Source organism: Cryptotermes secundus, unplaced genomic scaffold (genome assembly GCF_002891405.2).
Source record: "Cryptotermes secundus unplaced genomic scaffold, Csec_1.0 scaffold639, whole genome shotgun sequence".
In the NCBI taxonomy this organism is placed as follows: Eukaryota; Metazoa; Arthropoda; class Insecta; order Blattodea; family Kalotermitidae; genus Cryptotermes; species Cryptotermes secundus.
The window spans coordinates 466408-482895 of record NW_019743157.1 but is presented as its reverse complement, the minus strand read 5'-3'; the positions used below and the strand labels follow the sequence as shown (position 1 = coordinate 482895).

Below are 16488 nucleotides of genomic sequence, written 5' to 3'. Positions count from 1 at the left end.
TGCTGCAGATTTTAACTTAAACAGCTCCTCATTATGTAATTTTGACCACTCTGTCCATAAACTCAGTCTCACATTAAATGTAGCTATGAATTCTTGGAAAGAAGACTGCATGTTTATCTTTCCACTTCAGAAATGATACAGCCTTGAATTAAACTGCTTTCATTTCATAATTTTAAAATCTGCTTGTTAACTGAATGATAGTATTGCATAACTGTTTCTGAATGTCCAATTTTGTCTTCAAGTATACTGAAATATATCATGTGATGATCACTTGGATATGTAGCAGAACAGATAACTTAGACTTATCTAATCACAGTCAATAGTCAGTAAGTTTGATATTATATTCTGCTGAATGACCAAGAAATTTGCTCTTAGCAATATCACATTTCATCATATTTTAAACAAGTCCATTCATTATTCTCTACTAAAATTTTCACTCCTATTTGTCTGTAAATTTGTAATATCAGATTGAATCCTTCTTTGTTTTAACGGAAAACGTTCTTTGAAGAGTGCTGTGCATATACCAAAAGTTACTTTGATTTCAGTGTTTTGTGATTCAAGAAGGATTTTTCACTTCACATCTATTATTCACAGTCTTACATGTAACATCACATCCCACAAAACTTTTTAAGTTCGAAAGTTTAAAAGTTCACAAAATGTTTCGGCCAATATGGCCATTGTCAGTTGTTTAAAATCTTTTTGACGAGGAAACTTATTTCTTCTGTTTTTTAAAATATATGTAGGTCCCTTTGATTGCTCGTGTGTTGGAGCTGCTGCGTTGTGTTCTTCCGTGCTGTGTGTCTTGTTCTTAAGGTAAAACACTCAGGAACAAGACACGCAGCAAACACGCAGCAAGGAAGAACACAATGCAGCAACTCCAACACACAAGCACATTGAAGGGACATGCATATATACTAACAACAGAAGACAACAGTTTCCTCTTCAAAAAGATTAAACCGAGATTAAGGGCCGTGGGGATCTGTTGCGCTGACCATGCAACACCCTCTATCCTCTAAAGTTAGCACTAAATTCGCCAAAAAATGGAGGTTGCTCGGTCGGTATAGTTTGCTTGAGGACTACAGCCTACGGAGTTTGTTTGTTGAGAGAATGTCACAGATGGAGAATGTTTTAGAACAAGATGTTGAGGAGAATGTCTGGACCAGAGAGAGATTATATAATTAGAGGATGGAGAATATAACATAATTTGGGGCATCATAATTTGTCTACACCATATATTATATTATTATTAAGTTGAAAAATTAATGAGGATTTGATGGGTAGCCATACATATGCAGATGTGTACCAGTACAAAATTTCAGCTGGGAAATCTGACTAGAAAGCCCACATGAGAGAACAGCTATTGGTGGGGTGAAAGTACTAAAATGGATTTTAAAGAATTATGATGTGAGAGTTTGGATTGTACCTCGAGTAAGTCTCGACCACTTCCTTACAAATTCTTTACAATTCACCATTCTTCAATCTTCCTATCATTCGAAGCTCTATAGCCTAAAAACCAACATCATAAATAACCCATTAGAAAGAAAAGTAGACAGTAATATTGAAGAAAACATGACCAAGGCTCCTTGAGTCAGTTGTTGTATTATGGCTCACATATGTGATAAATTTCCAATAGCAAACATTATCGTAATTAAGTAGGGCACGAGATTATAAACCCCGATGTCCTCGAAACTTTACTGTAAACAAGAACAAATTCTGGGAAGAACTAATCGCTTACTTTCCTATCCTACTTTGTCAGCCCTGGATCAAAAGTTCATGAGTTTGCTCTCCAGACGTATGTCGACCCTACATCCATGCACATAATTATCATTGTCCTAATTGTTTTGTTATCTTAATATGTTTACATTTTCATTTTTACTACGCTATGCACTGGCTACGAAACCTTCTGAGAGATAAAAGTGACTCGAGGTCATAGTTTTAAAATATGTGATCAATCGATATGTCCTATCGATAATGCGTCTTTCGATATAATGGTTATCGAGCCTGTAGGCTGGTAATGTTATATTCGTAAGAAACCAGCGGTTTTGTTTAGTTTGGACCGCTGCTTTGCTGAATTTATTCACGGAGATAAAATTCCCTTGGTGAATGCGAAGCAGATATGTTTTGAAGGTTATCAACAAATGCGGAAGCGGTTCCACCGAGTGACGTCCTTGCAATGTACTTTCATTTTCAATATAAGAAGTTGTTTTCCTGCTTATAACGCGCAGTGTAGTTTGTGACTTAAGACATAAACTCAGGACTTGTGAAGACATAAGTAAGTGAATTTATTTTTGTGGCTTATATATTGATTCCATAATTTTACGATACTCAAATGAAATGGTGGTACTGAAAATAATATTTTCTGGGTTGCGGACGCCAGGGTCTGGTAGAAGTTCACAGATTTCAGAGGAACGTACTGCATTCATCTTCAGGGTGGAAGAGTAAGTCGCAATTGTGTTTTAGAAAACTGCAGATCTAGAAATGGAGGAGAGGAATTTGTGCTGCAAGCGAGCCAGTGGGAGATTGTGGCCCTAAAAGGGATTATTTTGATAAAGGAGATAATACAAGAATATTGGAGGAAAGTGGCATACACCTACGTTCGTTACTGGACTGCGTGTCGCAATGGATCCATTGCTGTTAGTCTTGTCATGTTCACGTTTTTATGTAGAATTACTATATTTAAATATATTCAAATATTTATTTAAATTAATAAAGTTTATTTTAAAATTATCATTATTCTCTAAAAGTGATCGTATTACGTACAGGTTTTCTAAGAGAAGGGTGGGATAGGGGCACTATATTATTTATCAGCATTTAATATAGGAACATTCCGGTAAAGGATGATATGGACAGGTCATGTAGCACGAATGGGAAGAAGAGGAATGCATATAGGATCTTGGCGAGAAGGCCGGAAGGAAAGAGACCACTGGGAAGACCAAAGCGTAGGTGGGTGGACAATATTAAAATGGATCTTAGAGTTATAGGATAGTATGGATTTGATTGATGTTTCTCAGGACAGGGACCAGTGGAAGGCTCTTGTGAACACGGTAATGAACCTTCGGGTTCCATAAAATTCTGAGAAATTCTTGAGTAGCTGCAGAATTGGCGGCTCGTCAAGAAGGGCTCAGCTCCATGGGTAAGTAACGTACATTCCGGTAAGAATTTATCAGTGCACTCAACTGTGTGATTTGACGTTCTTATGGCGATGACTATGAAAATTAATTTGTTCTGATATGTTATGTTGTGTTGTCTCGTATCTCGTTTCCCTTACTCCTATCGGTTCACGCAGAGCCCCGTGAAGTTATCCCCTGTACTCCTGATGTAATTAAGCACTATGTGATGAAGGTATATGGGGGAGTGGAGGTTTAGTTCCATCATTCTTAACATGGACACTAAATGGAGGTGAATATTCTGCTTCACGCTCCTGCCGCTTTAATGCCGGGATAGAGCGCCCGGTACCCATTGGATAAGAGGTTGCATGGACCACCACAGAAAATCTGCATGCTATGGAGAAAAGAAGAAATGTATTGTTCTGCCAGGAATCGAAACCCGGTCGTACATATACTAGTCTCTATACCGACAAAGCTATCCCGGCTCCCTTTCCTACATACCGGTATATGCAAGTTCGTTGCATCAGTTTCAAACCGTGTTTCAGGTAAACAAGTTCTTACCTGATTAGTTCTCCGTTATCATTTTGTTGTACAAAGTCTTATTTTTTCTTTCTTTCATTCCTTTTGCATGCCTTATCTCTTGAGTGTTTGCCTCGTTTTCCAACCTATATTTATAAAACATAGATTCAGTTTGATGTCATTTCAAGGGTGATTTTGCGTTGCATGTACCTCAGAAAACCAGGGGCCAACTTGATATTATTCATTTTAGGGATATGATAGTAAACAGATGAAGGTGATGTAGACAATTTCGTCATCATTTGAAGGTTACTGGATTCTATTGTCAGCGTATTTCCGGTATTTATACCCCGGCGGGAGTACGTACGTACGTACAGAGGACGTTTCTTCCATAAGGTTGCCTGCACTAGCTATGACACCCTGGTTCGCAGAGTGGATGGAGTATATTAAATTTCTTCATGATAAGGAAAATAATGTAAATATCTGAACCGGTCTGAACGTCTTATTGTTTGATATGAGGGAACTAAACTATAATTTGCCGGTCACGGTAGCCAAGCGGTCTAAGACATGCACTGTCTTCGCTCGCTCGGAAGCCGGGATCGTGGGTTCGAATCCCACTCAGGGCATGGATGTTTGTGTGCGTTTTTCTGTGTTTGTGTACAGGTAGAGGCCTTGCGACGAGCTGATCACCCGCCCAAGGAGTCCTACTGAATGTGTAAGATCTAGTAAACTGAAGTGAAACGGAGTGTTTCATGGAGGTAGGCCTAGGCCCAAATTGGGGCTGTAGCGCCACAGAAAAAAAAAACTGTAATTTTACGTGAGTGTGAAATCTTGTCTCTCATCGTAAGGGAAGGTAACAGAATATTGATACCTGAGATTACGTTACTGAGAAGAAATTTAGGAACCGGAATAAAAGAACCAACGGATGACTGAAGAAAATTTAACATCGAAAATTAAAGCTGTCTCTATGCTTAATTAATTAAGCACTAAGTCATGAAGATACAGGTATATGGGGGAGTGGACGTATAGCTCCACCCTTCTTGGCTTTGGCACTAGCTGAAGGTGAGTTATCTTCAGACTCAAGTGGAATTTGTGGTGGACAAAGTGGCGCTGTGGCAGGTTTTCTCCGAGTGCTTCGGTTTCCCCTGCCAATCTTCAGTCCACCAATTGCTCCACAATCACCCTCACCTATCATCTGGGGCTGGTACAACAGGCCAGAAGTGGTCGCAGTACAAGCGACTTAGTCCCACCCACTAGCAATAAAAAAAATATCTTCAGACTCGGATCGCTTTACCCTCGGGGAAATAGGCCCTGGTATCCATTGGATAAGAGACTGGTCGGGTCCCAGAACCGGTATGGACGTTGTCATGATGAGAAAGATTTTGCCCTTTCCGGCATCCGAACCCCGGCCTTCCAGCCCGTAGCCCGTTGCTATACCGACAGAGCTGACCCGCACAGGCAGTCTAGTTACAACGTTATAGAATTCTAATCTGGAGGTGCTTCGTTCGAAACAGGTGTAGATAAGTGTATAGAAGAAAATATTTTAAAGAAATAGGATGTGATGATGTGGACAGAACGAAACTACCTCAGAACATAGTCCATTCTAGGGCTTTTGTGTAACTTGGTCTGGTGGTCAGAGTTCCTAGCTACAGATCCTGAGGTCCCTGGTTCGATTCCCCGGTGATACCAGATTTTCTGAGAAGTAGTGGTTCTGGAACGGGGTCCACTCAGCCTCGTTAGGATAATTGAGGAGCTATTTCAAGGAAATAGCGGCTCCGGTCTATAAAACCGAAATTAACGGCCGTGGGGATTCGTTGCGCTCACCACGCGACATTCTCTATCCTCTAAAGTTGGCACTAACTTCGCCGACAAGCGGTGGACTCTCGGTCGGTATAGTTCGCTGCGGGACTCAAGCCATAGAGTCTGTTTTCTTTTTTCTTTTTTTTTTTCATGAAATATTTGGAATCCTTGACGTGCCGAGCGACCATTAACTTCCCAAAATAAACTTTGCTCTTTAATGCTAATCAGTTGCAGGTATTTCTGATAATTATTGTTGAGAGTTGATAGTTTGTTGTTGTTGTTGTTGTTGTTGTTTTTTCCCCCTCCAGAATGCAGCGTTGGAGGGACAGAGTTGCTGTTGTGACAGGTGCCAGTTCCGGAATTGGAGCTGCAATATCCCTCGAGTTGGTCAAACATGGTCTTCGGGTTGCTGGGCTTGCGAGACGCGTCGATAAGGTTCAGGTGGGTTGCCCCTGCTCCTTATAATACGTTTTAAATTCGCCCCCTTCTACATTCACAGAATTCGTGACAAAGGAACCAAGTTAAGAAATGTTGTCTTTGGTTTTCTCACGACAATTATTATGAAGACCACTATTTCATGGCCTCTGATATTATTTAGTTTGTAGTTCATCGATGTTTCAGGCCAGTAGACTTCCCATATTCAGAATCGAAGAGAAAGCCAAGACCTGCTTGCTACTGGATTCTTCCTGCTGGCTTCAATTTCGACACTGAAAATGGAGTCTCGATATATTCAACCGAATCTTCAGTAAACTTCTGCTGGACTAGACAGTGTTATATCCCAGAAGATAGTACTCTTCAAGCTAGGAGACGTACGCATAGCGTCACGATTGTAGCATATTCGCTTTATTTCTCTTTGTTTAACTATCTTTAAGCACATAAAACGTATTTTTTTATTATTCTTAGTGGGTTGAGACTGAGTACACTTGGTACTGTGTCAACTATTGGCCTACTGTACCAGCCCCAGATGATACATGATGATGACTGTGAAGGTATTGGTGGAATGAAGATTGGCAAGGGAAACCGAAGTTCTCGGAGGAAACCTGCCCAAGTACCAATTTGTCCACCACAAATCCCACATGACCTGACCCCGCTTGAGCTATGGCACGGCCCACATAAAACGAAAGTAAATAATCTGTTACAGGAATAGATCTTCTGGTTGATCAAAAGTAGTGTAGGCCGTTTGTCAGCACGAATATGATTTGTTTCCTTCAGTACATTAAATAACATTTTGTCTTGATATGCATAATACTTTAATTATATTTCATATTAAAGCGGGATACATGCAGAGTGTCCCAGGAGGAGAGGTCAGTATTCTGGGAGGTCACAGTATCGGTCATTCTAAGCAAAAAAAAGTGTATATGTACATGTGTCCTATTCCGAACGGTTCCCGAGATAGAGCTATTTCACTGTACAATTCCGAAAACGTTGCTAAGAAAGAGATATTACGTACTGTTTCTAATGCCCGTATTTATTGTTAAAATGACAAAGTTGGTACAGTTTACCTGGTATTATATATATTTTTTTAAAAATTCCACCGTCAACATCAATGCACCTTGCAACTCATGTGAGGACATGACATGTTGTTCGCCTGTGCAGAGTACAGTGAAATAGCTCTATCTCGGAAACCGTTCGGAATAGGACTTATTTACTGACAGAGCTGAGCCCTTCTTGAGAAGCCGCCAATTGTGCAGCTACTCAAGAATTTCCCAACATTTTATAGAACCCGAAGGTTCATTACCGTGTTCACAAGAGCCCTCCACTGGTCCCTATCCTGAGCCAGATCACATGAACATATATACATTTTTTTGCTTAGAATGACCGATACTGTGACATCCAAAAATGCTGACCTTTCCTCCTGGGACACCCTGTATAACCATTGTGGCTAAAATGGTTAAAGGATAGTGAATGGACGTTTCGTGCTCTCAGCAGCTCTATTCCTAGCAAAGCCATTTCAAGAATCCGGGCTGCAGATAACTATACTGCATGTGATAACATTGCGATCATAACCTCACTGTTTCTCCCACTTCTTGGTAACGGCTGAGCAGGGAAATTCTCTTTTAGGAATTGGCAGATAGTCTAGCTGGGAGTCCAGGGAAGTTACACCCGATCAAATGTGACATCTCAAAGGAGGAAGATATTCTTCACGCCTTTTCGGAAGTGAAGGAAAAACTGGGAGGCGTGGATATTCTCGTAAACAACGCGGGGGTGGTACACGAGACGCTGCTATCAGGTATTTCCCCCCACCCGATTTGGAAGCTTCAAAATGGCATACGATAATTAAATGTGAAAGTTTCTTAGCAACCTTCATTGAAAAACATTTCGTTTTACTCGATATGATTGTCGAAATACGTGTAATATTCTGTGAAGAGTAAAAAATTGTTCCTTGTTTCTTACACTTTCACTTTCGACACAACATGACAAGTGAAGACAACGACACACGCTACTAGAGGGGACAACGCACAGGCAAGGGGCAAAATTACAGAGTGCACACGTAACACAACAACGGGCTTAGGAATAGAAGAACAGGCTGCTGCAATAAAACATCTGAAGTAAAGGATACAGATCAATATCAACATGAATTTTACAAAATTTAAAGGGAATTTTAATACATTTTACTTTTTTAAAATTAAGTGTTGCTACATTAGCGCATGCCAGTTAGACTACGATTATGGAGTTTTAAACCATGAAGAGTGCAGTTGCATATGCGACGAATGGACAATATTAGTGCAGTATAGCAGTTTTAGCATAGTAAGACACCTGAAGATGGCCATTTAGGGCCGAAACATGTTGTGCGAAAGTGTAAGAAAGAGGGAACAGTTTGTTGCATTTTTGACAGACTGTATAGTACAATAAACAGTTTTAGATATAGTAATGCAACTTACTTACTTACTTACTTACTTACTTACTTACTAATGGAGCTCAGCGCTTTTTGAGGAGCCGCCAATTCTGCAGCTAATCAAGAATTTCCCAGCATTTTATGAAACCCGAGAGTTCATTACCGTGTTCACAAGAGCCCTCCACTGGTCCCTATCCTGAGCAAGATCAATCCAATCCATCCCATCCCATCCTATCTCTCTAAGGTCCATTTCAATATTGTCCACCCACCTACGCCTTGGTCTTCCGAGTGGTCTCTTTCCTTCTGGCTTTCCCACTAATATTCTATATGCAAGCCTCGTCGCCCCCATTCGTGCTACATGCCCTACCAACCTCACCCTCCTTGACTTGATCATCAACAGGATGCTTAAATACAGAAGTAAAAAGTAAGTAAAGCTATCCCTGTAACAGACCGTGAAGGCCCATAGGGTTGTGAGACGTTAAGGGTCCCACATTATCTAGACAATCGACTCAAAGATGGCGGTAAGGCTGTCAGCCTTACGCGCCAGCCGCGCTTTACTCCCCAGGAAAATTATTTAATTAATTCCTGGTACTCATTTCTGTTAGAGGCTGTGTAAACCCCAGGGCCTAGTGCGGTGTATAAGTATTTATTCGTGTCGATGCTTGACACTTCTAGATGGCAGCACCGACGATTGGTTCAATATGTTCCATGTGAACGTGCTCGGTTTGTCCATCTGCACACGCGAGGCGCTGAAGAGCATGAGGGAACGGAGCAACGGCGGCGGACACGTGGTACACATCAACAGGTACGCAGCGCCGGAGTACAGAGGCTCGACCCGTTTTTACTCACCCTTGACACTTTTGTGCCGGGATAATTGTACCGAGATATCTTTATTCCAGGTCCTTGCTTAACCTCAATTCAACGCGAAGAATACTCTTTTCTGGGGTACGACGCCATGTAGCCTGCCAGAAGCTTACGGCGGAACGTATTGTCACGTGTAAGGGTGTGTCTTATAAGACTGGTTCTGGATTGGATGACCTGATTTGTGGCACCACCTTGTGCAATCACTCGTAATCACAATAGATTACAATAACTCGCAATAAATCTCCAACCGAACACTTCTTCCTTGACTGCTGAGGACTCACTCAGTTCTGATCTGGATTCCCTGCATTCTGATTGGTGCCCTCTCTATACCGATCTGATCTATGACTCCCATTTTAACTCAGTTCTTGATAATTCACCATTTGTACACTGTCATCTTCTTCCGGCTTGACACTCCACTGGAATTACTGGAGCCAGAGTCACTCACTGTTATATAGCCTCGGGTCGAACCTCACGGAAAACACGTCCATTGCACAGCAATGGAGGCTTTACCTATCAAATGGCTGTTTCCAAGTATCCATATCCACGGAAACGTGTTTACGACCCGTTCCCAACAATGGGTCTACACGTCACAGTATTGCCCCCATCTTCAGGGTCAAAGAGTAAACCTATCAAGCAACCAGCAAGACACAAGCTGCTAGGAGAACTAACCCCTTCCTGCCATGCATAACATCCCAGAAGATAACACAGCTCAAAATTTTGAAGTCCTATGGGCTCTTTTATATAAAAACAATCTTAATGAGCCGGGTAGCTTAATCGGTACAGCGGGGGCTTACTGGCTGGAAGGCCACGGTTCGATTCTAGGAGGAGCAAGAAATTTTTATGTTCTCGATAGCAACGAGACTGGTTCTGGTGTCCGTCCAGCCTCCTCTCCAATGGGTACCGATGACTGTTCCCCCGGGATTAAAGCATCCTGGGAGTAAAGCTCAGTACCAACTTCCGGCCAGTGCCGAAGCCTGCAGTGGTGGATCTGTACTCCGCTCCCCAATATCTCTTTATGTCATGGTGCATAATTATATTACATTTAAGCATTCTGTTACATTCCACACTTCTATATGTATAATATAAACTCCGTCGTAAATGTAACATTTTATTGTAGTTCTTGTCCCCCTTCTTTCACACTACATGTTTCGGCCGCAAGCGGCCATCATCAGGTGTATTTCTCTTCACGTAGCTGTCACACTGCACTCAATATTAACATTTAAATTCCAGATTTCCAATTGTTCATTTTCTGTCGTCAATCGGCACCGATATTCCAGAAATTCCCTTGTCGATTTTGTCAGTTGTGTTTAAAATCTTTATTAATATTCACACATCGATTGGTTTAAATTTTTAATTCTCAATTTAGGTTTAATATTTAACACACAGAACCTGCACAAAGTAAATACACATAACAGTATAAATATGTAGGAATAACGTAAGANTGAAATACACCTGATGATGGCCGATTGCGGCCGAAACATGTAGTGTAAAAGAAGGGGGACAAGACCTACAATAAAGTGTTACATTTACGGAGTTTATATTATACATGTAGAAGTGCATAATTAATTGAGGAAAGGCCTAACTTTTCCTTTGCCATAACAGTTCTGAATAATCACGGCACTTCAATGATAATTTTTCAGCATTGCAGGACATTACGACGTGTCGGCTCCGGGTTTCCATATGTATTCTGCAACTAAGCACGCCGTCACAGCCTTGACTGAGGGTCTGAGAAAGGAACTCGTGTCTCAGCACTCAAATATTCGCGTCACGGTAAGCACAGTTGCACCCTGGAACACGCCAAGCTAAGCGAAATACGGTACCTCTATAGGTCACGTTCACTGACAACAGTAGCACACATGGGACAGAAGAGGAATTGCTGCAGTTTTGGTGGGAAAGTCAGAAGGAAAGATACAACTAAATAGACGTAGAAATAGGTGGGAGGATAATATTAAAATGTATAGGATGGTGTGGACTGGAACCATGTGACTTAGGATAGGGACGAATATCGCACTCTTGTGGACACGGTAACGAATCTGAGGGCTGCGTAAATTTGTGGGAAGCTCTTGAATAGCTGGACGACTGTTGCGATCTGAAGGAGGAGACGGCACAGTTGAGTTCAATTAGCTATGGAATATCTAAACAAAGGGTATCCAAACTACGGCCCGCGATGTGATTTTATCCGGCCCGTGAAAGAATTGTGCAGAAATGCGCCAATTTAACTAATTTTCCAATGAGTACTGGTAAAAAGAATACTTGTTCTTAGATTTCAAATTCATTAATTAAGATTGTGTTTAAAATATATTGATATTCCATATTATGTTAATATTAATATTATTCACAATTTTACTAATTCTGGACCGTATACTGCGCGGTACTTCTTCGTCCTTGTTCGGCCTCGATCGGCAGTGTCACTTCGTGGCAATGTAGGTAGCGCGAGCAGTTCGTTACTAGCCGTCTTGTGCACAGGACTTCTTGCAGTGGTGCAGTGTAATTGTAACAGATCATCATCACCTCAATTTAATCAGATTTTAAGAATGCAAAAAGAGTTCCAACATTCACATTAATTGTTTTATTACAATTTGTGATGAAAATATGAGCATTTGCTGCTACTGCCTGTTGTCATTAATATACGATAATTTATTCTCACGTACTTTGTATTTAGTTTATGAAATTCTGTGCTTTCAATAAAACCCATATACCTAGAGTTATTAATTTCTCATTTTATCCGGCCCGTTGAAAGTGCTAATTACCTAATGTGGTCCGCGTTTCGAAAAGTTTGGAGACCCCTGATCTAAACGGTCAAAAGTAGCTGAACTAGCTGAATACGAAAGTTTGACTCAGCTAACACCAAAGCCTGCCACTGGATACGATCTTGAAACACTTGTAGCAGTTAGCTTCCGTAGGCAGACTTTGTCGCCACGGATGGGTAAAGGTGGCCGTTGCTGTCACTATGCATAACGTCATATAGTAACAGGCGTTTTTCATTGGTCATACATTGGGAAGTACCTCTGTGAAGTCCCTGGCTATATATTCTTGGGGCTTGCATCACGCATTACATACACAAAGGGGAGTCCCCGGACTACAAATTTACGTATGACATCACTCCACATTGCATCAACTGCTACTTACTGTATGCCATGTAGCGTAATATATCGTGTGATGATTTACGCAGTTCCCTCAAATTCATATTTTGGGTTTTGTAAATTACAATGGTTACATAAAAATATAAATGTATATATACAAATTGGGCGAAGTATATTACTACAAAGGAGTAATCGGTCACACACTTTCATCAACCTACCGTCATGGGCTGCGCGGAAATATGTGAGGTGCCATGACTGTCTTTCCCTCCCGGATTTTTGGAACAAAATTTAAATTTAGAAAATAAGGAAATATACCAAATTTAATATAAAAAATATTTTTCTTAACGTATTTTCCTCTCCCGAATAATCTTGGATGATCAGTAAAAATAATATTGAATGGTTTAGACGTAAGTTTGTCTACCCCCCTTTAGAAAACTTACTTCCATTTGGAAAGAAATCCTAGGGGCGCCCATGCCTTCCTCCATCAATCCATCTTAATATCATCATCCTCTTGTTCTTCCAGTTGTTCGCTTTCCAAAACGACCCCATCAGACGAATACGTATCTTTTGCCCCTTCACTCCTTGTCATTTGCCCAGCCCACAGTCGCCTCCTGAAAGTCGCCGTCCTAACAAAATTAGATGGTTTGACACGTATAAATTTCAATTAATTCAAATTACTTCTTAATGTGAATTCTAAATTTGTGCTTTCTCGAATACTTCGTTTTGAAACAATCTGTGTCTTCAAATGTTCTTCCACAAAAAAAAAAGAGAGAGAGAGAAAATGCTCTCCTACAATGTAACCTGAAAAAAAATGTTATTTACGAGTAGTACAGCCTACATCCGGTAGAGGCCTTGCGACGAGCTGATCACCCGCCCAAGGAGCCCTACCGAATGTGTAAGATCTAGAAAAACCGAAGTGAACGGAGAAGTTCATGGAGGTAGGCCTAGGCCGACTGGGGCTGTAGTGCCAAGGAAACAAGCAAGCAAACAAACAAACAAACAAACAAGCAAACGAACAAACAGCCTATATCCTAGGGAAGGAAAAAGGCGTAGGCGAAATAGGCCATGGCCTAAAAACACGTGGTTTGTGGGGTCCCGCGAGAGGCTGTCACACAACTTGTCTTGCATGAGAGGGTAAAGGACACATGAGACTTCGAGGTGCAACAAAAAAAAAGCATTTCCGCTTCCCGCCTTCACTGGTTTTAAAAACAATAAACCTTCTAACACACAATCAAGACACACCATACTTTTCAATTACCTGGGGCCTCGCACTTAACACTGGCCTAGGGCCCCGCAAACTCTTAAACCTCCCTTGTCTATACGTTCAGCATTTCAAAAGTAGGCGATATATATATTTTAGGCATTCTTTACGAAGTAAAGAAGAACGCTTTTTATACGGAAGGTATGTTTATCCGTAGTCGGCTGAGTTAGTAATAGTGCCCAAACGACAGGGAAATTTTATTTAAAATTTCATATGAAAAATTTTCAATAAAATTTGTTGGACAACTCAGATCTTTATCAATATTGAGCTATAATTAAATACACTTTACTTGGAACAGTAAATAGATTTATTTCCATGGATGTTATAAACCGTTAATTAATTTTTGGTGTAAAATTCAATATGAGATATCTTTGCGTAATTGCAGTCTCCCATCTTGATTTGCATCCATATTGGCTGATTACAGAGCCCTCTTTACACAAGACCATAAAGTGACCTTTCAATACATGCATAAACCGATTCACAGATTATGTTGAAATTCGATATGGGAAACATCAACCAAAAGAATGCCGTTTCTTAATTTCACGTACTAAATTAAGATGCGCAATCCTTTCACTCATGTAATAAAATAATTGTGTAGAGCTATTAAATCGTGTGTAAAGAAAATATGGTTTGTGTTCTATGCTCCGAAACGTCGAGAATCTAGTCCAATATATTAGAGTGTCATCGTCAAAGAACGGAAAGAAATTAGTTCAAAACCGAGGTGAAAGCTTAAAACTGTCTTTAACCCAATTGAGTAAATGAAGAATTGTCTTGGGCACGAATTCATAGTTCGTCGAACTGTGAAAAATATTTTTTGTGCTTATGGTTTCTCTTATTTTCAGAGTATCAGCCCAGGCTTAGTAGATACGGAGCTGTTACGCCATGGGTCTAACAAGACATTAAACCCAGAAGAAATATACACCAGAATACCGTGTTTGAAACCCAGTGATATTGCAGACGCTGTGCTGTATGTTCTGGGTACTCCACCTCATGTTCAGGTACAGTCATCATCAGTTATCATATTGTGTGATAAATGGGAAAAATTTGCAATCGAAACTTTTTGTTTTTGTTCGGTACACCGTGATTAATTAGTACTATCCTTTTGGTAGCCTCGCAGAATTCCTCCAGATTGTGTTAAGATATTGTAGCATGTAGACCCGTTGCTAAGCAGTGACTCTACAAAGAACGCCCGCTGCTAGGCAGCGACTGCGAGGTAAGGAAATATACGAGAGCCGTCACTGAGTAAAGGCTTCGCAAGCAAACATGTTCCCAAGGCAAGAGATAAACTACAACAATGATGAATGGTGTTTTCTGTGCGGTCCGTACCGAGATATTATAAGCGGGGCAAGTTGGAAGATGGAGTTAGTTGAGTTCAGTCAATCAGAAGAGTAGGAGGTTGGTGTGAGATGGCCACCAGCTTGGGAGTCAGTTGTGAAACATACCCCAGCCTGTAAGAATGTAAGCAAAGGACATATTTAGGATCCGTTACCAGGAAACGTCTAGTGAGCTGCCAGATCATCAAGACAGTGGTTATATATGCAGAACATCCTCGATGATTTAGAATATGCTTAACAGCTCTTGCTACATTGGATGACTTAATATATGATGTAGACTTCTTCTAGAGTCCTAGCAGATTTCGTTCCTGTACCTTTCCTCTTCGAAATTTTGAAGTGTGTAATTCATCTATTTTGCATGTAGTTAGGGCTGTCAGACCGCTACATTGAATATGTCGGGCATAAATTGGTCCCAAAATAGAGATAAGATATTTTGTGGTGTTTGCAGGTAGTACTCTAATTTACTTGAACAGCAAAACACAATTCAGCCTCCTGATCTCAGGAATATAACTCACAATGTCCTGCATACGAAATAATAAGGATATCAGACCTTAAGTTTTTATGGCAAATAAATGCACAGAAATTTTTCCCTGGATCACATGAATATTAACCCCAATGTTGGAGACAGAACTTGTCTCCAGTATGGCTTTCTGCTCAATATTGACGTTCCATCTTGCCTGAGAGATTATTAATGTTAGTAGCAGTGATATTTATTGGGCAGCGTTTATATTATAACCATTAACAAAATGTGCAAATGATTTATCATAATTCAAGTGTACACAGGTGATAGAAGCGATATTTTTCAGTATGTACGAAATTTGCACATTCTTTAATGTAATTAACTGATTTTAATTACTGTCAATTTCTTGATTTCAGATTCATGAGCTGACTATAAAACCTGTTGGGGAAATAAATCTCTGAAAACAATTCAGCATCTTTGGAATGTGTGTATTATAAGTAACCAAATAATGCAAGAAGTGAAAACGCAATTAGTTTCTCTGTAAACTAGCAGTGTTCAATAATATTTTCTTTCTTAAATTCTCCATGGATTAAGTAATGAAATATCTGCCAGGCTCGTCTTAATAGTAGGTGAGAACAAACTGGCTTTGATAATGAAATATTAACAATCCTGTTGCATTGTTTTGCAAATATTTATGTTACATAATTAGGTCTATAAAATGAGAAACCAGTGTAAAATAATTCTATAATAAAACCATATCAGTTCATCTGGGATTGCCACCAAACTCTCATGGAACTTGAATTGAATTGAATTGAATTTATTTACATTCTATAAATCCTAAGCAGGTTAGTACCTTTGGATACAGAACAAGTCAAAATGTTACATACATAAGTACAGGCAATTTTAGCTTAAAAATTAATATAACTTAATTTTACATCATTCTCTATTTACATTGAAGTATTCATCTAAAGAGTAGAAGGAATGAGCATGTAGATAATTCTTTAACTCTGATTTAAACTTTTTAGTATCATTGCCCAAGTTTTTAATACTTTGTGGCAGATTGTTGAACACTTTTATGCCAGTAAAGTAGACTCCTTTTTGATATACTGATAAAGTTGATGAGGGTAGGTGGAAGTTATATTTTTGTCTAGTATTCATGTTATAGACATCAGAATTTAATTTGAATTTATCTTTGTTGTAAACAACAAATAGGAGAAGCGATAATAT

The 16488-nt window shown here is 40.0% G+C and overlaps 1 protein-coding gene across 2 annotated transcripts; it reads left to right on the top strand.

Moving 5' to 3' along the window:
- Positions 1–2016: 2016 nt before the first annotated feature.
- Positions 2017–16067, top strand: LOC111873934 (dehydrogenase/reductase SDR family member 11). Of its 2 annotated transcripts, none has more exons than XM_023869044.2 (7): positions 2017–2272; positions 5732–5864; positions 7485–7653; positions 8935–9064; positions 10764–10893; positions 14310–14465; positions 15678–16067. In XM_023869044.2, the coding sequence occupies exons 2-7, from the start codon at positions 5733–5735 to the stop codon at positions 15720–15722; spliced, it is 762 nt and encodes a 253-aa protein (XP_023724812.1). In that variant the 5' UTR covers positions 2017–2272; position 5732; the 3' UTR covers positions 15723–16067. The 2 variants fall into 2 exon arrangements, with proteins under 2 accessions (XP_023724812.1, XP_033611173.1); XM_033755282.1 differs by lacking the exon at positions 2017–2272 and adding an exon at positions 3116–3133.
- The last annotated feature ends 421 nt before the right edge of the window (positions 16068–16488 follow it).